At 42.3% G+C, this 23,315-nt stretch overlaps 1 protein-coding gene across 4 annotated transcripts; it reads right to left on the reverse strand.

The window, feature by feature from the left end:
• Window positions 1–6,616: 6,616 nt before the first annotated feature.
• Window positions 6,617–22,849, reverse strand: Spetex2cl1 (Spetex-2C protein like 1). Of its 4 annotated transcripts, XM_087587012.1 has the most exons (6): window positions 22,713–22,849; window positions 10,777–11,711; window positions 10,160–10,252; window positions 9,249–9,408; window positions 7,752–7,883; window positions 6,617–7,309 (listed from the first exon to the last, which is right to left on the reverse strand). In XM_087587012.1, exons 3-6 carry the CDS (start codon window positions 10,248–10,250, stop codon window positions 7,033–7,035), a joined length of 660 nt encoding a protein of 219 aa, XP_087443138.1. In that variant the 5' UTR covers window positions 10,251–10,252; window positions 10,777–11,711; window positions 22,713–22,849; the 3' UTR covers window positions 6,617–7,032. The 4 variants fall into 4 exon arrangements, with proteins under 4 accessions (XP_087443138.1, XP_087443141.1, XP_087443139.1 ...); XM_087587015.1 differs by lacking the exon at window positions 10,777–11,711 and having other exon boundaries at window positions 22,713–22,774; XM_087587013.1 differs by lacking the exons at window positions 10,777–11,711; window positions 22,713–22,849 and adding an exon at window positions 21,553–21,630.
• Window positions 22,850–23,315: the final 466 nt, after the last annotated feature.

A 23,315-nucleotide genomic window follows, 5' to 3' on the forward strand; every position in this document is an offset into this window, starting at 1 on the left:
CCATCCTGCTGTAGTAGAAATAAGGAAAAAGCAAGCAGGTCCTTTTGTACAAAATACTTTATCAGAGGTCTTAAGCTCCTCAGGCTTCCTCAAAGAAGCTCTGAAGGCAATTTTAGGAAGTATCTAATAATGTTGTATGTGATAAAAGAAGAGAGGCCCTTGGGTCAACTAAAATCCAACTTTATTAGTCTCGTCTCTTAGTCTTCGGTGCATCTATCCAGGCTCTTCTGGCTTTTAGAGTCTCTAGCGAGAAGTAATGTGTGATTCTCATAGGAGGACTGACTTTGTATGTTACCAGTACTTTTACCCTTGCAGCTTTTATTACACTTATTTGTTCTCCATCTTTACTGTCTTAGGTAATATATGCCCAGGAGAATTTCTTTTCCACTCCAGTCTATTTCATACTGTGTGCTCCTTTTACTTTGATAAGTCTCTTGTTTAAGTTAAGGACATTTTCTTTTATGATTTTGTTGAGAATTTTTGCTTGTTTGTTTGTTGGTTGGTTTTTGTTTTTGTTTTCTGTTTTATTTGCCTTTGACCCAAGTTTATTTTCATCCTTCCTATATACTTTATTGTGTTTATCATTATTATATTTGTTATTTTGCAGAAAAATCCTGTCTATTTCTTGGATGTTTTCTTCCAGGATTGACTTCCTTCCTTCCTACCCTCCCTCCCTCCTTCCTTCCTTCCTTTCTTCCTTTGCTTTTCCTTTATTCCTTTCCCCCTCCACTCTTTTCCTCCCTTTGGATTTAAGATTTCCTCTATCTACGTATCCATTCCTTCTATCATCTCTTCAATGCCTGAGGTTCTCTATTCCATCTGTTGGAGTCTGTTATTAAGGTCTGCCTCTGAGAGACTATTTGAGTTCCTACATTTTACTCATCCACATCTCTCTGTTTAGGATTTCTTTATTCATTTCCTTCCACAGTTATTGTTTTCACACATTTCTTTACTTTCTCTTTAAAGGCCTCTCCCATATGTGCAAATGCTGTTTTACAGTCTTTTTTTATTATTGTTCTTCAGTCATGTTGACATATTCAGGGCCTTCTGTCATAGTGTTGATGGGCTCTAATAGAGATTTGAATGCCCTGGCTGTTACTGGTTGTGTTTCTATGCTGGTCTGTAGTTATCTGGGGTTGGGAAGATTGTAATTCTAGGTGCTGAATCTGGTTTTGTGTGTAGAAAATATTTGATCCCAACCATGGATTTCTGCCCATCCTTTGCCCAGTTAGTTTCTGGATAAAAGATTCACACTAGCTTTATATCTATGATAATCCTTAATTAGCACAAGAGCTGGGCAGATAGCTATCCTCTATACTATTATGCATATTTTTCCAATAATTCTGTTATATAATTTGCCATGGTTTTGTCTGGGATGCTTTTCACTCCAATTAGCCCACTCACACGGCCATTATTTAAAGATTTTTACCTCCTGGTGGCTTCTCCTCTATTTACGTTCTTCTTTCTACCCCGTCTGTCATGGTCTCCCACCCCCAAGCTGGAACCCCAGGGAACACCTGTCTTAATTCTGCACAGCTTTTGACTATAGGCATTTTAATTTACAATTCAGAAATAACTTGGAGGTAAGGTCACATAAGAGTATGCATTGGTGTTTTCTTTCTTTCGTTTGCTGTTGTTATTGTTGCTGCTGCTCCTGTTTTTATTTTGTCTTTTTTTTTTTCAGAGCTGAGAACCATATCTAGGGCCTTACGCTTGTTAGGCAAGTGCTCTACCACTGAGCTAAATCCCCAACCCCTTTGCTGCTGTTTTTAATTTGTCTTTGTTGGTTTGGTTGGTTGGTTGGTTTTTGAGACAGTGTTTCTCTACTGTATTAGCATTTTCAAAAGCCAGTTGCTTGATTAAGATATCTGGGGTCAGAGAAAGGCCTGAGTGTTAGTATTCTGCTAGCAGCCTTCTGATGGAGATGTAGAACTCACAACTCCTGCTGTGCCATACCTGCTTAGAGGTTGACACGCCCCCACTTTAATGATAATGGACTAAACATCTGAACCTATAAGCCAGCCCCAATTAAATGTTGTCCTTCATAAGACTCACTTTGGTTTGCTATATGTTCTCAGCAGTAAAACCCTAACTTCACGGTCCTCTGAAGGATCATTTCCCCAATGTAGGGGACTGCCAGGGTTTTTAGGGCACATAATTTAGGGCAAACATAGTCATGAGCCTATTGGGTAGCGCTGACCTTAAATATTAAATTATCATTTTTCAGTTCTGTAATCGCTGCCAACTGTAGGCTGGATACAATGGGGGCTAGAATGCCATATACATCTAATGCAGGGCAAAGGGAAGGATCGTCATCCAGGCCCACCAGTCTCTAAGGCTAATTTAGTTAAGGTCTAATTTAGAGTTCTATGTATCCTTTCTACCTGCCCTTAACTCTGGGGATGATATGCATAATGAAGCTTCCAATTAGTCCCCAAGATCTTAGTTAGTCCCTGACATTTCTGAAATATGAAGGCAGGCCCATTATCTGGTCCTATTACCTTAGGTGCTCCAAACCTGGGAAAATCTCTTCTAGTATCTCTATCCGTCTATCCAGGAAGAAATGTCCACAAAAACCAGCAGGTATTTTGAGCCATGTCTTTCTTCCTTAATCTCTATAAAGTCAATTTCCCCAGTAGAGGCCTCCAAGCTCTTACCTATCAGTCAGGAGTTTGGATATTTGGGGTGACTGGGAGTGTTGCTCAGCTGATAAGCTTTAAAGTTTGTCATTCGTTTTACCCCAAGTGAGTGACTCTGTGGATCTTTCTAGGAAGAGTTCTTGTTAAAGAGATGGATAATATTAGCTTACATTCAGTCGATCATCACCATCCCATTTAATTTCTTTTTCTGCATGTATCAGTTGATCTAGGTGGTTCAGGTAGAACAGTATCCAATCTAGAGATGCTGTTTTCTTTAAGACTATGTCCTTAGCGGCCTTGTTAGCCCATCTGTTATCTCTAGCCATTGGTTTCTTTTCCCATGATGAGGGCCTGTGTTAATGTTATTAGCTTGGCCCTTTGAATTGAAGTGCCTGGAGGGACAGACTGAATCCAGACTACCTCCATTTCCAGTGTCACCACTGCCCCTGCTCTCCTCTGACCCTCATGTGAAAAGCTGCTTTTGTTAATAAACCAGATCTGTTCTATCTCTGACAGAGGAGAACCACTTTGATGGAGTGGACAGTCCAAGTCAGGGTCGGGCAGCAGAAATGCACGGTTCGGGGAAACAGGTGGCTGGAAAATATGTAAGCCATGGTAAATTGAGAAAGTCTGAAAATGAAGCCTGTAGGCATTACTTAACAACAATCAGAATTTTGTGTGTGTGTGTGTGTGTGTGTGTGTGTGTGTGTGTGTGTGTGTGATGAGTCGCAAAGTTAACTTATCTGCATCTTTATCCAACAGTGCTGTGGCAACAATAATAAGCAGGCAATCCTGCTGTCACTGAGTCCAGTTTCTATGATAAATAAGCCATTGGCCATTTCTATGGTAGTCTTTTCTCCTGGATCCAGGGCTTTGTTGGCTAGAGGGGCTCTAATTCATTCTTCTTGTCTAATCTGCACTCTTCTATAATCTTTGCAACTTTTATTAGCTTGTATCTGTAACTTTTATCTAATATTTGGCACTAACTAATTGAAGAACGCCCTCTACTAGAGTTCTCTGTTTTCTCTTATTTCATATCATATCTAAACACTGGCAAATTATTGTTTAAACCTGCTTGCAGAGCCTGGTGGCAAATCTGGAGGAGATCGCTAACCCTTACACCCATTAAATAACCAATCTGGGTGGGTTCCCTGTGGGCCCAAGGGCCAGTTTCTTGGCCTATGTCTGTGGTGAAGAGAACCTGTAAGAACTTTTCGGGGAAGTTGGTGTCATGTCCTGAATACAGTTTATTCTACATTATGCCATCCGTGGCTGGTCCCTCAGGGGAAGAGATGCCTCAACATGAGCCTACCAGAGGCATCCCCTTTCTTTATATAAAATAAATCTTTTTCATCTTAAAAACTCAGAGACCACATTTACTCGGACAGGGAGCATGCATTTCTCTTGGCAAGAAGGATATTCATTTACTGAACAAAAGATGTGAGCAGGAGTCAGTTGCTAACTCTGTTAATGGATACATATGACCACTTGGGGCCTCTCCTGTCATGGACCCTGGATGCCAGACTGCACTGTGTCTGCCCTAGGCAGAAGGAGAGGGGAAGAGGGGATAAACCGGTGAGAAATGTAAAGCCTGGAGCTGGTCCTGAGGGAAAAAGAAACTCAACAAATGACTGCTGAGAATTGAACTCAGGACATCTGGAAGAGCAGTCAGTGTTCTTAACCATTGAGCCATCTCTCCAGCCCCAAAGCTAACACTGTCAACAAGGATGGAGCTAACCGCTAGGCTGGACTCAGATTTTGTTCCAGTTGACAAAGAAGTGTTAGCAGGGAGGAGGAGGGAAAACTTCTGAAACACTATATCCTCTACTGCTGACACCTTGGGGGGGGGGGGGTCCTGTGGCCATTTAACATCAAAAGCAGGCCACTCTAAGTTACATTAAGTGGTCATTAGTCCTAACAACCTGTCCCATGTCAAAAAATTTCGTCAGTCCAAGTCCAAGAACACAGAAAACAAAAGAACAACTAACACAAAGTGCCCTCTTTCGCAGCTGAAGTACACAGACCAGCCTGTCCATGCCACGGACAGGATAACTCAGGCCTTCTGCTCCAGCCACTGGCCAGATCAAAGTCCTGTTACTGAGGCTGTCCGAGCCCTCCTTAAGCTTGCACATATGAATCTAACCAAAAGCAGAACACATGGAAGCTAGATAGAGGAGACGTAGACAACTGTGGTACATCGCTCAAGCTGTCACTTCCCCGATTCACCACTCTCCTGTGGGTCTCCTCCAAGAGGTGAGTTTACTGGCCAATACACAAAATATGAGGTGCAAATTGAACCACTATGTGGACCTCCTGAAATGTGACTCACAGAGGAGGAAATCTATGTAAAGGCAAGAGTTTAGTCATTCCAAAATATCGGGGTCATCCCATTTCAAAGAGAGAAGTCCCTGAGCAGAGTCTACCAGGGTGTTATATACTTGCAATTAAGGTAGAATTCAAACAATTGGGGCAGAATTTGTACAAAGGTAACTATATAGGGTACAATCAGGGGGGGGAGGCAACCTCCAAATTGACTTGCAGTCAGTGGGCTGTTCTGGGACTTTCTGAGGGAGTCGGATGGGGAGTCACAGGAGGCTTTTTCAACAGTCTGGTTTGCAGCTGTTGCAGGAACTACACTAGCTCTACTCCTCCTGGAAGGGAGGGGTCCTTCTGTGCTCAGAGGTTGGTGGTGGAATTTTCCCACTGGCCTCAGCTTGGCCCCAACTCTGACTCTTTCATGGGGACTTTGGATCTGGAAAGCTGTGGGAATGCTTTAAATAGGGCTTAATGGGCTATCCTAGAACAAATATGGAAGACTTTGTTACTGAAAGTGGTTTAAATTGTGTGAATCTGTCCCAAGCCTTCTGTGAAGAATTTCAATATTTGCCTAGAGACTCTTTGGGGAGGTTTTATGGTAAAGAATGTGGCTACCTTTTGCACTTGTCTGAAGAATCTGCCTGAGACCAAGGTTATGAGAATCAGATAAATTGAATTGAAAAAGGAAGTCTCAGAAACACCACTATGTGGCCCCCACAGTCTCATATGTTTGAAGAAGCCTCTGGAAGCCTCAGAGTGGAATGTGCAGGTTTGTATACGCTTGGCCCAGGGAGTGGTACTATTATAAGGTATGGCTCCTTTGGAGTAGGTATTTCCTTGTTGGGTCAGGTGTTTCGCTGTGGGTCTGGGCTTTAAGACCCTCATCCTAGCTGCCTGAAACTGAGTATTCTGCTAGCAAACATCAGATGAAGATGTACAACTCTCAGCTCCTACAGCACCATATCTGCTTAGATGCTGCGAGGCTCCCACCTTGATGATAAAGAACTGAAGATCTGAATCTTTAAGCCAGCTCCAATTAAATGCTGGCCTTTGTAACATTTGTCTTAGTCATGTTATCTGTTCAGAGCAGTGAAACCCTAACTAAAAACTTCACGTAGATGCCTGGAAGTCTAGATAATTAGCATGCAGACCCCATAAATGTGTCCCTACATATCTCAAGAAACACTTTGTTCAGGTATGATCCATTGCCACAAATAAGGAACACGATGAAGGACAAACGTCCAGGGTAGGGGCTGGAGAGATGGCTCATCATTTGAGAATTTGTTTCTCAAAAGACCTGCAGGGCACCTAACAATCCTCTGTCACTTAAGTTCCAGGTGAAACACAGTGACCTCTTCTGGCCTTTGGGGAATAGCACGCACAGACCTACAGAAGGCAAAACACTCATAAATATAAAATAAATCAACAACAGCAACACACAAAAACAAAAGCACCCAAAGGAGGGAAAACCAAAGGAGAAAACTCATAGGGCACCTTTGCCTGGATATTTTGTCCAAATTTTAAAGAAATCTAGAAACTGAATTATAAACTATGTGGTCTGCTTGAGTTGAAATCCCAAATGGAACATAGTACATTGTCAAGAACAAATGCCATCATCCTAATCAAGAAGAACAAGAAAACAACCAACCATAAAAACCCTATCCCCTGAAAGGTCTTGCAATTTATTATCTCCTCTGTGCAGTTACAATTGATATCATGTTGGAAGGAAACCAAAAGCAAGCAAATCTGTTTCATGACTGCTTCTATACTCCCTATAATAATATTGTTTTATTTCCTGTGAGGTACTACAGAACACCTGGTGAATATTCCATTAATATGTTCAACACTCTCATCCACAAAAGAGTATATTTTAGCGGTGGCTAAATATTTGATAAGGATACAGCATTGATAATTTTTTCATCATGAAGTTGGTATTCAGAGTTTGACACACAATCTCACTGAAAGTACAATTGTCTTTGTATCTCAGTCTGACTGGGAAGTAATTATGATGCCCAATCCCTGTGAGAATGCAGAGATCCATCTCTGCCTGAGAGCGGTGGGATTTCAGATGGTTACATCACACTTCAATAAAGAAGGTTCTTAAGAGTGACGAGTTCGAGATCACTGTTTGATTCACAAGGATACATTCGATGTACTCAAAAGTAACAGGACACAAGGATTCAATATCTGCGGTGTACATGGTCTTGCTGGCCTCCTCACAGAACCTCTTTCCCTCCTCACAGGATGCTTGCAGTTCAGTCTGCTCCACCAGCAGTTTTCTGTTCTCATTCATCAAAATCCTTACATTCTTCTTCAATTCATTGCATTCATTCAGGAGGTGGAAGTTTCTGATGCTGAATCAAAAACAAATAATGGTAAATCCCAGGCAGTTTCTATTTGCCTGCCACTCCTGCAAGTACAATCATCCCTTCAAGGGTCCTCGTCCCCAGGCATCTCCAGACTAGAGCCACAGTTTACATGTTATCACCAATTAGATGCAGGTCACATCCTGAGTCCGCATTCCACGGGAATCAAAGTACTTCAGAAACTCCTGACACTAGAGGCTGTATATACATCAAAGCAGAGGAAATGGTGCATATGGATGCTTATGTGTCATGGTATTCTAAAGCCATTGGCAGGTAGAGGGCCAATCCCCTCTGAGGGCTGATAGAAGACCCAGCAGCTATACAAATTTTCCATGTGTTTCTCAGGGATCCCAGATCTTTTTTCAAAGTCATAGCTGGACAGAAGTATTCCCTGCCTAGTGCTGGGGTCTCCTTTCTGTCAGTGACTCACCGGTAGGAATTATTCTCTTGTGTGAGCTCCTTGTACTTCTCCATGGCATCACTTATCCAGTTGGTCATCTTATGCATGTCCATCGTTCTCATCTCATGTTGGGATTTAAGCATTGGCAATTCAACACTCAGCCTGTGTTAGAACATGACCCAAGGAACAAATAACTGTCTGAACTCATGATTTCAGAATTAGATGAAGTGTAAATAAAAAATAGCCAATAAAAAATTCAAATTCAAGGAATGGGGGCTAGGGAAGAAAGTGGAAAACTCAAAGACCACAGCAAAAACACAACAGTGAGACTCAAACCATCACTCTCCCATAGAAAACATTTCTCTGCAAATTTGTTTTGAAATAAGTAATCCTTAAAAGGCTGGTGAGATATGGTCCTATAAAGACCCTCTGTATAGGAGGGGGGAAAGTCTGAGAGCTGCATGTTTGGGAATAAGAAGTGCCAAGAATTTATTCCCACAGTGACCTTTTCTAAGTCACAGTAAACCATCCTTGGATAATTAAAAAAAGAAAATAAAGTTCAAAGCAGAAAAATAAATAAATAAATAAATAAATAAATAAATAAATAAATAAGTGAAATCAGAGTGCTCTCTGGACTACCTAAGCCCAGTATATAACACAAACTTTCTCCTTCCTGTTGGTGCTGGTTAAACTAATTATCCTGGGCATTGGACGGCAGAGCCAGGGGACCAAATGGAGGGAGTGGACCTTCAAGATCTAGCCAGGTAAGCATGAAGGAATTGAACAGTTGTGTAAGAAGTATAAGATGTTTCCTCCAGTCTGTGCCATAGCCTTGGGTCCAACAGAAAGATGTGATGACATTTCTCTTGTTTTGAAAGCAGGGATTCTCAATCCTTGTTACATGACTCCCAGAGGCCGTAACTACTTTTTACAGGGAAGAGGATTCATAACACCTCCTCCCCTCAGGAGAGTCCTATGTGCCTGGAAGGTAAACAGAAGGAGCAAAGTACTCTGTTGATCAATGACGGCCTCCACAGACTCATCACTATCATGACCTGCAAACTGTTCATCAAACAAATCCTCAGACCCAATCAAAGGTCCCAGACTCCCTGATCCTGAGCAAAACACACACAAATACTTTCACATCCATCCATACATACCAACCCATATACAAACATAATTAGAATGCCAACTTTATCATAGAGGTGCCATAGAATCAGTGTATAACGACCTAAATCAGAGTAAGAGTGATGACATTCAGGCATTTCATTCACACACTTAGATGCAGCAAGTGTGACCAGGTCCTTCCAGCTGTTGAAAAAATCCAATCCAACTCCAAGGAGCTCAGGGTCAAGTACAAGAGAGGTTGACCCTAAACACACAGCACCGAGCTTCTCTCACAGGCCAGCACCTGCCAAGGCTCCTTAAAGTCCAGGATGAGAGGTGAAACACTTTCTGGATGTGAGGAAATCTTGGCTTAGCAGAGAGAGCACAGACAGTCAATAGGTTACAGGGCATAATGACTACCTGTAGTTCAAACCATCATTGACATAAAGGTCCAGGATTCGAGAAAGTTCATCCCGCTCGATTTTACACTTCTGGATTTCAGATTTTAGTTCCTCCAATTTCTTTATACGCTTTTCATGGTTACTGATGAAATTTTCTGATGATGCCTTCCTAATAAACCCTGTAGATAGATAAACACAAGTGAATGTACATATTGGATAGCCCATGGGTAGAAAAGACCATTCTGAGTCTCAAAATGGAGGTTGAGGAAGAGGAAAGGCTGGAGACTTGTTGAATCCCTGAAAGAGAAGAAAAGCTATCTCTAATGTGGACTCTTAAGCTATTTCCCTCTTCCCAACCTCCAGTGCCATACATAAGCCTCACTCACTATTACATGATCCCTCATACTGAAAGATAGAATCTACCTCAGACATAAAGATTTGGGACATTGTCAGCAGATAACAGACGTGGAGCAGGTCAATCCTGGAGTTCACAGCACCATTAAACCCTAATCGTGTGTTCAAGCTTAAAGTGTCTGCGACCTCAATTCATGACTAGGGGGTTCATCCTTCCTTGTTGTTGTCACCACAGACTTAGGTAACCTACAGTAATCTAGAGGATGAAGTGCTTCAGCACCCAACCATGAATGGGCACATTGTTATCCTCATAGGGCTTCCTCCTGGCATTCCTTGGCAGTAGAAATTAAAAGGCTCATAGAAAAGAAACTGCAGGGCTGCCAATTCCTGGCTCTCTGTCAAATTAATCATCAGGACTCTTGACTCTTGGTCTGCAATTGACAAATTCCAAGGCTCCTGCTTGTAAGGCCGACTCCTGAAAGGCTCAGCTCAAACTTGCCTCCTGGAGGAAGTTCCCCGACTCTACCCAGTACTCACTGTGCCTTCCCCAGAATGATTTCATTCTTCCGTACTTACAAGACAGAAGGCCAGCTTTCTTCTGCCTCGGTCTGGTCTCTCCTTGGTCTCCCCTCTCCTTCTGAAAGAGCTTGAGCAGCTGGTGAAACATGCCTGTTTGTGAACCCAAAAGGCACTGAAGGAATCCCACAGGCAGTTGGTGTCACCACAACACTGGTGACGTCACAGAAGATTCTAGTGCTCTCTTATATACAAGATATTGTCCAAGGAAGAGATTACTGATGACGTCACTGGGAAGTTCTATGGCCTCCCTGCTACCCAGCTCTCCCAAAAGCAACCAATTTCTATGGGGCCCTTTTCTGCAGCCTCTCCTGTGACCCAGGGAATATCCTTTGGCAACTTCTCCTCCAAAGTTAGATATTTCTCTCTGCTTCATCGGGTGTCATCAATTCTCGTGATGGGGAGAGTTGGTTACAACCCTGAATTGGATAAGAGATTTTTGTTAGCACCCAAATCCCTAGGGACCATAAATGAGGGAGATTTCTCTTAATAATAAATCTACACCTGAGACAATGCACATACATACAGTCCAATTCCCAAAGTTTCCCTGTTTCCTAGAGGCCAATATATTTCTCCTATACTTTTAATTTTATAAAACCTGAATAATATTTGCTTACTGTGTATTCCTTGATAGCCAGCAGTATTTCCACATAAACGTCCATGTATTTCACAAAGTCAATGGTTTACAATCCTACTTTTTGCAATAAAAACTTCCTTTTCTTGGGAATATAGGGGGATTAACTACAGGGCAAATATAAAATCATAAATTTCTGTCCCTTCTTTTACATATTAAGTTGGACATCTTCCTTTCTCAAATATAGCCAGACAATTAAATTGGTCATCAGTGAGCAAAGGTCAACCTGGACTGCGTGTTCCTACATTGTAGCCCAACAGCCATCACTTCTCCAATATCTGTCTTCCTTCATTTCCAAGTCCAGGCACGAGGATATCGGGGGTTGCCCCTTGATACTTTACTCCTAGCAAATATAAGAATCAGCAGGATGGGGAGGGAGTCGAATGGCCTGAGGTCAGGTTAAACCTCAATTTTAGTGGGTCCCTAAGTTCAGGGGAAAGTCCATTTGGCATTGTCATGTGTGGCTTCTGTGTTCTTCTCTCCTAGGTGCGCTCAATCTGTGCTATGATGCCTCCTAACCTCACAGACGTAAGAGTGAAAATCATGTCTGTCTTCTCTGGGAAGGGCTCTGCCTTTGACTCCCACCTGGAGTTGTACAACATCGCTATGCAAAACTCAGAAAAGAGGGGTGGAGATGGTGGACGCCTCAGAAGTTTAGGGTCATTTCTTCCAAATAAGGCACACATTTTTCCAATGTAATTTTTCCTTTGTTCTTTCACTCATGGTGGCTGGCTTCTTTCCTGGCCTGAAGTATACTGGAGTCCACTCTTTTAGATGACTGAAGCATCTGTTTTTGAGATGACAGGCCCACCAAGAGGCCTGCTGCATACAGGCTCCTATCACCAAGGCAGTTGTTGTTACAGGATCATGGCATGGCGGCAGCAGCACACGATCTCTCAGTCTTCTCTGCTGCAATTGCTAAAATAATAATAGGATTGTTTGTTTTTTTAAATATTTTATTGGAAATACCTACAATGCTGGTCAGAGTTGAGACATGCCTTTAATCCCAGCACCCATAAGGGTTTTTTTCTCTTTTTTTCTCTTCTTTTTTTGTAATTATTGTTAGAATTCCCATTGCTTTCTTTGGTAATCCCTCTATTTGCTCTGTACCTAGAATGTTACCCACACTCTTCATGGCACTATTCTTCATGTTAAAGATTTTACTCTTACCACCCACACCACACATGATCACATTATTTACTTTCAAATAAGAAAAAAAGGCATGAAGAAGAGAGTTAACTCATATGGTCTCAGGTAATCAACACAACAGGACTTTCAACTAGGCTGCTCTACATTCCAGCTCACTGGATACAGGCCTGAGGCCATGGGGTATCTTGGAAAGGAAGAAGCACACACTACCTCACAGCTCTCTCTGCTGGCGACTGCTAGAATTGTGACAGGACCTGTGTTTGTTGGCACACGCCTTAATCCCAGCATTCAAAATTTATTTTAATCGTTGATGTTGTTTTTTGTTTGTTTTTTGTTTTTAATCCCCCCAGCTAATTGCTCTATACCTAGAATATTAAGCACACGCTCTGGAGGGACCTATTCATGTTAGGCAATGCTTTTATTCTTACTAACCACTCCACAGATGATCCCATTATTTACTTTCAAATAAGAAGACAGTCATAGAGAAGTGAGTTAATCACTATGCTCTCACAGAAGAAACACATCACGAGTATGGAATGGCACCCCAATCTTTTGCATTTCTTATGCCTTTTAAATTTTTTTATTCTTTATTTGTTCTTAGTTACATTCAAATGTTAAAGCCTTTCTCTGTTTCACACCCATATCCCCCTACCTCATCCCCCTCACCCTGTTTCTCTGAGGGTGTTTTTCTACCCACCCAACCCTTCCTGCCACCCTGCCCTGACATTCTCCTACACTGGGGCATAGAGCCTTCGCAGGAACAAGGGCTTCTTCTCTCATTGAAGCCCAACAAGCCACTCCTTTTCTACACATGTTGCTGGAGCCCTGGGTCTGTCCATGTGTTCCATTTGAATGGTGGTTTAGTCTCTTGGAGCTATAGTTGGTTGGTATTATTGTTGTTATGGGGTTGCTAACCCTTTCAGCTCCTTCAATCCTTTCTCTGCCTCCTCCATTGTTCTCAGTTCAATGGTTGACTTCAAACATCCGCCTCTGTATTTGTCATGCTCTGGCAGTGCCTTTCAGAAGACAGCTATATCAGGCTCCTGTCAGCTCGCACTTCTTGGTATCACCAATATTGTCTGAGGTTGGTGGATGTATATAGGCTGGATCCCCAGTTAGGGCAGTCCCTGGGTAGCCTTTCCTTTAGTCTCTGCTCCAAACTTCATCTCCATACTTCCTCATGTGAATATTTTTGTTCCCCCTTCTGAGAAGGACTGAAGCTTCCACACTTTGGTCATCCTTCTTGAGCTTCATGTGGTCTGTGGATTGCATCTTGGGTAATCTGAGATTTGTGCTAATGTCCACTTATCAGTGAGTGCATACGATGTGTGTTTTCTTGTGATTGGGTTTCCTCACTCAGGATTATATTTTCTAGTTCCTTCCATTGACGTAAAATTTCCATGAAGTCATTGTTCTTAATAGCTGAGTAGTACTCCACTGTGTAGATGTGCCCCATTTTCTGTATCCATTCCTCTGTTGAAGGGCATCTGCGTTTTTCCCAGCTTCTGGCTGTTATGATTACGGCTGCTATGAACTTAGTGGACCATGTGCCTTCATTGTATGTTTGAGCATCTTTTGGTTATATGCCCAGGAGGGGTATACTGGGTGCTCAGGCAGTGCAATGTTCAATTTTTGAAGAAACTCCAGACTGATTTCCAGAGAGGTAATCCAGTTTGCAATCCTACCAACAGTGGAGGAGTGTTCCTCTTTCTCCGCATTCTCGCCAGCATCTGCTAACACCTGAGTTTTTGGTGTTAGCCATTCTGATTGGTGTGATGTGGAATCTCAGGGTTGTTTTGATTTGCATTTCCCTGATGACTGAGGACTTTGAACATAACAGAAGGCATTTTAAGAAATGATGCTACCCTAACTGGTGGTCTGCATGTAGTTGAGTGCCAATGGATCCATTTCTATCTCTTTCTACACAGTTCAAATCCAAGTGAATCAAGGAAATCCACATAAAACCAAACATGCAGAAGCTAATAGAAGGGAAAGTGTCACAAATTGCCTAGAACACATTTGCACAGGAGAAAGTTGTCAGAACAGAATACCAAAGGGTCAGGCTCTAAGATCAACAGTAAATGTATGAAATCTCAACAATCTGAAAACTTTCTTTGAAGCAAAGGACACTGCCAGTAGGACAAATCAGCAAGCTACAGATTCAGAAAAGAATTTTACCAACCCTACATCTGAGAGAGTGCCAAAATTCCAAATATACAAAGTACTCAAATAGGTAAACTCCCAGACAACCAAATAACCCGACTTTTAAACTGGGACAGAGAGCTAAACTAAGAATTCTCACCTGAGGTATCTCAATGCCTGAGAAACTCATCAAGAAACGTTCGACATCCTTAGTTATCAGAAAAAGGCAAATCAAAATGAACCTGAGATCCTTCATTACACCAATCAGAATGGCTAAGATAGAAAACTGAGGCAGTAGCAGAGTGGGCTAGGATGCAGAGAAAGTGGAACACTCCTCCATTGTTGGTGCGATTACTCGCTGTATAGCCACTCTGGATATCAATGTGGAGGATCAGGGAACATTGCAAATAGCTTTACCTGAAGACCCAGCTTTACCACTCACTTCAGCGCATATACTCAAACCTGATCCACATATGACAAGGACGTGTGGTTGAATATGTTCATAGCAGCCTTACTCATATTAGTCAAATGCTGGAAAGAACTACGATAGACCTCAACTCAACTGAGGAATGAATATAGAAAGTGCGCTCTATTCAAACAGAGGAACAGTACTCGGGTATCAAAAATGAATACCAGGACCTTTGTAGGCAAAGGGATGGAACTGGAAAATAGTGAAGTAACAGAGATCGAAAAGGACATAACATGGGATGTATTTAGTGACAAATGGATGTTAGCCCAAAAGTTCAGAAGACCCACTATACAAATCATTGATCACATGAAGGGTAACATGTCAGAAGGCCAAATTGTGGATGCTTGAGACCCACTTAGAAGGGGGGACAACATAATCATGGGAGGCAGAGGGATGGAGGGACCTAGGTAGAGGCAGGGAAGGATGGACAAGGGTGGGGGGAGTAGCAACAATGAAAAGAGACACGAGAGAAACCCAGAGGAAAAGTGGAATAAATAACAATAAGCATCAGTGGTGGGTGGTGAACTTGGGTAACCCAAATGAAAAATGAAGAAGTCAAAATGTCCTCATTTACAGATGACCTGATTCTATTTTAAAAACTCTAAAAATGTATCACCGTCTTTTAAGACTGATAAATACATTCATAAAAACACAATACAATGTGAACACACAAAATTTCTTAGCCATCCTTTATGCCAATCCAATTCATACCATGAGAAAATCTGGGAAAAATTCCCCTCATAATAATTTGAAAATATAAAATAAAATGATGTGGATTAAAATATTTAATGCAAAGACAACTATGAACTAGCTAGAGGTGATGCTAAACAGACAAGTTGTCTCTAAAAAATTAAGTTTCTTAAAGCTGAAAATACATTCATTAAAGTAGTAGAATGCAAAATAACACACAAAACTCATTATCTTTCCTGTATACCAAAAACAAACCATGGGAAAGAAATCAGGGAAATATTCTACTCAAAATAGTCTTAAAATATATAACAAAACACCCTGGATAAGCACACTTATAAAGCATACTATTAGTAAGAAGACATAGGAAGTACCCATGATCCATCCTGAACACATATAAGAACTTTCCAGCTGATGTTCTGAAAGACCTTAAAGACTTGAATAAATCAAAGCTTTTATATCTTTATGGATAAGTAGATAATATAATAAGGTCAGTTTTTGATGAATTAATAAAATTAATACAATAAATAGTGATTAGAAAATTTTACTACAATAAATCACCCACTTTTATGAAACGCATGAATTTGAATATAAATATTCTACTATGGGAAAAAGGACAACTTTTAAAGTACAAAGAGCTAACATGTTTAGAAATATAATTTTAAAGAGAAAAAAAGAGGAAGGAAAAATTGTCATGAGAAAAAAATGTGATAGATACTTAAGCAGTGTCATGCGGTTGGCAGAGCGAATATTTCAACAGATTAGAGTGTCCAGGAACTGTGTTTATTGATTTAAAAACCTTCAGGAGGAGGGATTATCAGAGCAGATCTCAAGAAAATTCCAAATGTTCAAATTAGTTTCCTATTGTTATAGGAAACATAAAAATGCCAATGTGGGAAAGTGAAGGTTTTATTCACCCCATAAATTACAGTTCATCATCAATGGAATATGAGATAAGAACACAAGGCAGCAGCTTGACAACAGATAGGAACTCTGATTATTCATCTGCTCAGCTACCTTTCTCTATGACCTCTCCTCCCCTTACTAGGGCTGGTACCACCCACAGTGGGCTAAGTCCCCATACATCAATTGCCATCAAGAAAATGCCAAAGACACAGCCTGCCAGCCATTCTGATGGCGTCAATTGCTCAAGAATGCACCATTTAGACAGCTACACTTAGCCATCACAGCAAGGTATAAAAGGAAAATACAAACCTTAGTCTACTCCAGAGAAAAGTAACACTTCATGAATAGAATTTGAGGTCACAAGTGAAGTTTCATGTGAGGAAGAAATTAGAAGGAATTATGACAGAAATCGAACTTTATTTAAAATAAAAAGTGACAACAAGTCAAAGCCACAGATAAAATGTTGGTAACATTGACCTCTTCAAACCTCTTCTGGAGGCTGCAGGGTGGACTCAGGGCATGGTTGTTGGCTGGCACCGCCATGGCCCATTCACTGTTTTGGTGAAGGATTTTCCATCAGAAGCCTTAGCCTTACTACAGAGGGTAGGTCCCAAGTACTAATCATAGTCAGTCAATTGGATGACAGATCTTGTGCTCCAAAGAAATGGAAGAGTCCATTTAGTCATGATTTCAGGATGGCTCTAACTCATTTCAGAGTCATAGATATTGCAAGCATCTAGAACACCAAAAGACCCATTGTCTCACACCAGTATTCTCTGCTGTGCCCTCAGTCACCACGGTAATAATCAGTGGTGAGCTCTATAGTATTATTTGTTCCAGTTTCCTGGTGGTGCTGCTTCCAAATACTGTTTCTTTGACCCAGTCAGAAGCTTCAAGTAAAATAATAAATAATTTTTGTATTGAAAGCCATTGGTAGCTTGTAGTTGTAGTTAACAATGAAGACTTCAAGCAATCTTCCCTCAGTCCTCCTGTTTTAAGTTTTTTGTTTTTTGTTTTGTTTTGTTTTTTGCTTTTGCTTTTGCTTTTTTTCCATTTGGTGATTTTTTATTTTATTTTGTTTTGTTTTGTTTTTCTATTTGTTCTATTCTTCTCAGGATGCATGGAGTGATCAAGAAGTTGTCTGAAGAAGTTCAAGTCCAAATTCAGATGTGCAGAAAGACCCCAGCATTTCTGGCAGGTCCACTGTGTTTGCTGCATTAGGGCTTTTTCCCTTTTGCCTTAAATGTTACCCATTTCCACTCTCTAGGAGCCTTTTATCAAGGCATAATTAGTAACATATATATATCATTATTATCTGAATTTCAATTATCCAATTCTAACTACTCTATCTCCCACTTTAAACCAGAGACAGGCGTTGAGTCCCGTAGGGTGTGGTTTTGATGCTTAGATCAGGAATCTTCCTGTGAACACTGATTCTTGATAGTTCAATAAAGATGCTGTTGGCCAACCAGCTGGGTGGCATAGGCAGGTCTTCTAGTTTTCCTCCAGGCAGGCTAGGAGACACAGGAGAGGAGAAGGGATTTAATACTTCAGAGGGAGTAAGAGCTACCAGCCATTTGAGATCTAGGGCTGAGTGGCCATTGGTGGCCTCCCAGACTGGGCTTGGCGTAGCAGGCAGGAGGCTATAACACAATAAGTTGAGAGCAGATTTGGGCTCTGAGCTATGACTAAAGGCAACTGAGCAACTGCGCTGAGGGCAGACTTAGAGGTGCTGAGCTGGGAGTAAAAAGGAGGGCATCCTATTTGGAGGAGGCTTAGAAGAACCTGGCCACTGAGCCATCTCATCAAAAGTATCTTAATGTATGTGTCTTTTATGTGCAATCCAAAGAGACCTGGGCAGGTTTGATAGCTTGGTCTGCCTAGAGCTTAAAGTGAGGAAGTAGAAACAACACTCTACAGAGTCCTATGTGAGCAATCCATGGGCATTAAGGGGCGTATCCAAAGTCACCTTGACTAAGAGAGTTAGAGCTGACCCAGATGTAGCTTTTGATTCTAACCATTCCTTCCTTTTGATCTTTTAGTGTGCCATTTGTTCAAGTATTTTAGTGAGGAGGAGAATATGATTCTAAAGGTTATTCTTGGTTGTTGAATTGTCTTCATCTGAGATTAACCAAACCACAAAAGTAGAGGGGAAATCTGTGAGGGATTTCCATTTAATGTAAATTCAAATTTACTTCTAGTCTGGATGTTTGAGGTAGGAAGTCACACCTTTAACCCAGAACTTTAATCCTGATCTTCTTTTTTCTTTTTTAGTCATCTACAGATACATCATTATTAGGAATGTGTCCTTCTCACTGGAGACCAGAGAAGAGACCTACAGTTCCATGATACTTAAGTGTCATAGCAAGACATCAAAACAAAATGTCAAAGTGTGAATGGAGGAAATTCTTTAGGACAGTGTTTTGCAAACAAGTTTTGATACAGATATTCTTGGTAGGAGAGCTCTGCAATTTTGCATTTCATATTTGACTTTGCTGGTACTCTGACTAGGATCAACATAAAACTTCTTGGGATTTTCTTAATCTCCTTTACGAATAGAGATGAATGAACCATCAGCTCTGTCGTCTATGTTATTATGGCTACAGTGAGGACCAAGTATGCTAAAGCTCTTGATCTGATTTTTCAAACAGCGTGCTCATACAAGTGTGAAGTTCTGTGGGTTGTGGGAGGGCAAGGTTGAGAACACTGGCTGAGAGCTGTGAATGGAGAAGTGGGACGGTGCTTGCAGGAGGGAGGGAAAGGCCTGAGTGTGGGTCATAAACAAATTCACAATATCCATTGATTTAATAACCATTCAGGAAGTGGACTTCTGCAAAATGACTTGAGCTGACCAGCATGGCAGGAAACCAGAGACAGATTCAATGGGGATTTAGATCAACTGGATGGGAAACATGGGCTTAGAGGCAGAGATGTGTCAGCACATGAAGAGTGGAAAATCAAGCCAGTGTTGTCTGTTAAGCTTCTCAGCCCCATGGTTAAAGGCAAACGGCAACAGGTTTTAGCACTGAGGAAAAGAAGAAATAAAAGCCAATTTGTTGAAAATCCCCATCACCAAAAAGTAGTGACATCCTCTGTGATGCACATCATCTCTCAGGGGCACTGGCCGTCGGAATGGCTGGATGATGGCTCTCGGCATGGGCTCTGCCTGCACCCCTTTCCTAACTGCAGAGCTCAAATCTGCTTCAGCTGGGTCATCAGCTCCCCATTCTGTTGCATGTAGATCAGATCGCTGTGTCTGCCTATGCAGTCTTTCTTTACCTATGAAGACCTGAGGAACTGTTCTCCATCCAGTGAGCTGTTGTAATTAATCTTGAATCTCATTGGTGTTGTTAGTGGCTGTGATGTTCACGAATCCATAAGACCAGGTTTGAAAGGCAGTTGACTGAGGATTTCTTGGGTCTTTCTGCAATAGGGGCAGGTGGGCTGGATGAACATGACCACCTTCCCAGATGGGAACTTGCAGTTCACAAACCACTGAGCCACGCTGACAGGCTGCAGCTTTCCAGGAAGGAACATTCGGTTGAAGGTACTGGTCCCGTGTCAAATGGGATTGGAAAACCTGATGTCTTTGCTTCTGTGGACCAAGACCGGAAAAATCCAACTACATAAAAATCTGAGGACAAGTTGTGAGAGGTTTGTTCTTTCCGTCAATCATGTAGGTCCTAGGAAGGAGCTCAGGTGTAGGGAGTTGGCAACAATCACCTTTATCTGCTGCCATCTCACCTGCTGAATCCCTCATTCATGGAACTGAAGAAACTCTGTATCCATCTGGTATTCTGTGTATATATCTGTGTATCATTTGTACAGTGGATACTTTTGTCTGTTGGTTGGAAAGCACCAGTCTGGTGGGCTCATGGTTGGTCTCAGTAGTCCAGTCCAGGAGCTGCTTTACAAGAACCATTCATTGATCTGGAAGAAACTCTTTTTATAGGCAGTGAGATCTACTGGAACAATATCAACCATCCTTATCCCTCCCCAGTTTTGAACTGAATCATTCTCCACCAAAGGCCTGTGGTCTCTGCTGCAGGCTGCATCCCCCCAGAATGTCTGAAGCTTGCTCATAGCAGTGCATTTATGGGACGGCAACATGATTTCCTTACCACCTCACCCCCAGGAGAGTTTTTCAATTCTTTATTTAATCTGATGGGTCTAATCTACATCGTCACGGAGGATGAGATGTGGGAGTTCTGCTCCAACCCTTACAGTAAGAGATGCTGAGATATGATGCTGTACCCACTACTGCCGTACATGGACGCCAGCAGTTTAGACAATAAGCATGGCTGTCCAATATATGTGTTCCTACTGGTCTCTAGTAAGAGAGAGTGAGAAAATATGCCTTGTCCATATGAAGGCAGAAAAGAATGTGTGGTTCTAGAAGACAAGGTACGAAGGACTTCCTGTAAATCCCAGTGACTGAGAAAGCAGCCTGGAGCCAGTTGTGTTATTGAGACTTCAGACAGCTTGGCCTTTACACATGTGAGACACCAGACTTCCATGAGCAAATCCCTAACCTGGAGGATGTAGTTATGGTAGCCAAGAAGAACTAACACAAAACTGTCCCCTTTGCCTGCCTCTTACTACTCTGATCTCTCACATCACAGGAGGCTGAATGGTCTTCCGCATACCCTGAGACACAGCTCACAAGGGACAGCACCTGTCTTCAACAGAGCTTCATCTGAGCCTGCCCTTGGCCTGTGGTGGATGTGCAGGAAGTGAGCTGACAGGTGAAACATAGCCTGGCTGGGTCTCAAAGTGCAGCTTGAGACTCACCCACTGTGATTGTCAACATTTCCATGTCTCCATTGGGAGCACAATGTCACAATGTCCTCCTACTGTCTTCTCACTCCATTCACATGCTTCGTGTGACACAAGCTCATTCACAGTTCCACAGGAGGCAGCACAACTTCAGAGCCCTCATGTCTGGCCACAGAAGCCAAGAGAGCAATGTCACAGTTCACAGTGATAATGTAGATAAGCCAGGGCATTTCGTCCAAGTTTTACTCTCAAGTGTATCCTTTTATTGCAGTTTACGCTGCTCTTTCTAGAAGGCCAGGTTGCGGGAGAGCATTTGGATTTTGCCCCTCCACAGTTTACAGATTACTTACATAGACTCCTAGAGGATTTCAGTGGCAAGGTTTCCCTAAAGTTGTATGCACCCATACACACACACACACACACACACACACACACACACACACACACACACACGGTGCAAGGATAATAGAGATGTGCATGTTGAAGTAAAGTTAGGACAGTGGATCTAGAAGGTAAGATGTGAAGTGTTGTGCTAAAATCTAAGACCCTAGGACGGAGGATAGGAAACAATTGTGAGTGGTGCTTTCCCACAACTTGGCCACATGAACAATGAAGTATGAGACTACAGACCTGCATGGTCAAAGCCAAACCCCAGGAATATACACAGTCTATTGAATTTGATTGCAGCTCATCTCTCTGATCTGTAATAGAAGAGTTCAGGTGTTTCCCACACACACACTGATATGTAGCAGCTGAGGGCCAGCACCTCTCCTGCATACTACTTCATTACAGTCCACCCCTAGCACCCTGTAGGATATTTAAGAATGGACCTGATAGGTGATCTTTTGACCCAGTTTAATATGTAGCTGAAGCTGAGAATGTCAACATTCCCAGAGCTCTGTTGAGCAGCAGGTGCTGATTTCCTCTGGCTCCCTTAGCAATGTTTCAGAAAACCAAGGAGACAGCCTCCTCAGGCATATTCACAGCTGCACAGGATGGAACTTGGCTTCAGAACACCCTAGTCTGAGGTATAGAAGCCAGGATGAAAACTCCATCAGCACCCAGTTGCTATGGAGATGCCCAGAATCATGGATAGATCTCTCTAGATCCCAGGACTGTAGTAATAGATGCCTTGTATTGGTAGAACATGGTCGTTTAGTTCCCCTACTTACTGCTCAGGACACCCAGAGAAGTCAGGAAGGAGCCAGTCCCGGTTCTGGTTCACTGACTAACAGTTCTTCACTGCACTAGAAAACTGCATGACACTCACACGTGTTGACTCAGAAATCTAAGGGGACCACTATCAGGGAATGGTAGTCAGAATAACTCTAGTGGAAAGCCTGAGATGATGAGGTCTCATCTAGAAGTTCTTCTCTCTCCCAGATATTAGTGTCAGACACAAACTGAACCAATCCAAAGGTGAAACAGTCAGCCCTGAGGATACCACACTAGTCTCTCCCTTCTTCCTAAGGACCTTTGTCTTCTAAGTAAAAGGAGTAAAAGCCCTAATCTCTCAGGAAAACAGTGGTGCCCTTCCCAACAACTGGCACTGAAACAGAGAAAATAATGATGTAAAGTCTCTGACTTCCAGGAACCATATCAAGCAGGGAAGTCCAGCTGCTTCTTATAGGCTCCCGGCTCTGGGTTTCCAGAAGGCTCAGCTCAAGGCCATCTCCTCAAGGAACCTTCTCACCCTTAGCCCAGAGCTCACTGAGCTTTCCCAAGGACCATTTATTTCTTCCTTTTTTACAACAAGACAGAAGGCCAGCTTCCTTCTCCCCAACTCTCACCGATTCATGCTCTTTGCTCTTTCTCCCAAACGGCCTGCTTAGCCTGGACAACAGGTTGATTAGTGAAATCTGGAGGCACTGAAGAAATATCCCACAAGCAGTTGGTGCCACCACAACACTTGTGGCATCATAGAAGATGCTAGGGCTCTCCTGGATACAAGAGATTGTTCAGGGAAGGGTCTGCTGACGACGTCACTGGGAACTACCAGGGCCTCCTGCTAACCAGCTTTCCTTATGGTGACCAGATTCTGAGGTGCCATCTCCAGGAGGCTCTCCAGTGACACAATGGAACCCTTTCCATATCTCCTCCCTCTAAAGCTAGAGATTTCTCTTTGCTCCATTAGTAGTTTCATGCTCTGAAAGGGCAGATTGCGTCAGGGGCTTGGCATGGGGAGAAAACATCACGGGACATGGGGTGGAAGACATTCTTCTGCATAATAATTTTATTCCCAGATCCAGTCCTGTGACATACATTCCAATTTCCTAGGTTTTCCTGTTTCCCAAAAGTCAGTATTTCCCTCCAGACCTTTAATTTATTGGATATTGGATTTCATTTTCTTATTGTGCATTCCTTCAAAGGGGGCTTTCTTTATATATATTCAT

The sequence above is a fragment of the Rattus norvegicus genome, chromosome 15 (genome assembly GCF_021556685.1).
Source record: "Rattus norvegicus strain SHRSP/BbbUtx chromosome 15, alternate assembly SHRSP_T2T, whole genome shotgun sequence".
Taxonomy (NCBI): Eukaryota; Metazoa; Chordata; class Mammalia; order Rodentia; family Muridae; genus Rattus; species Rattus norvegicus.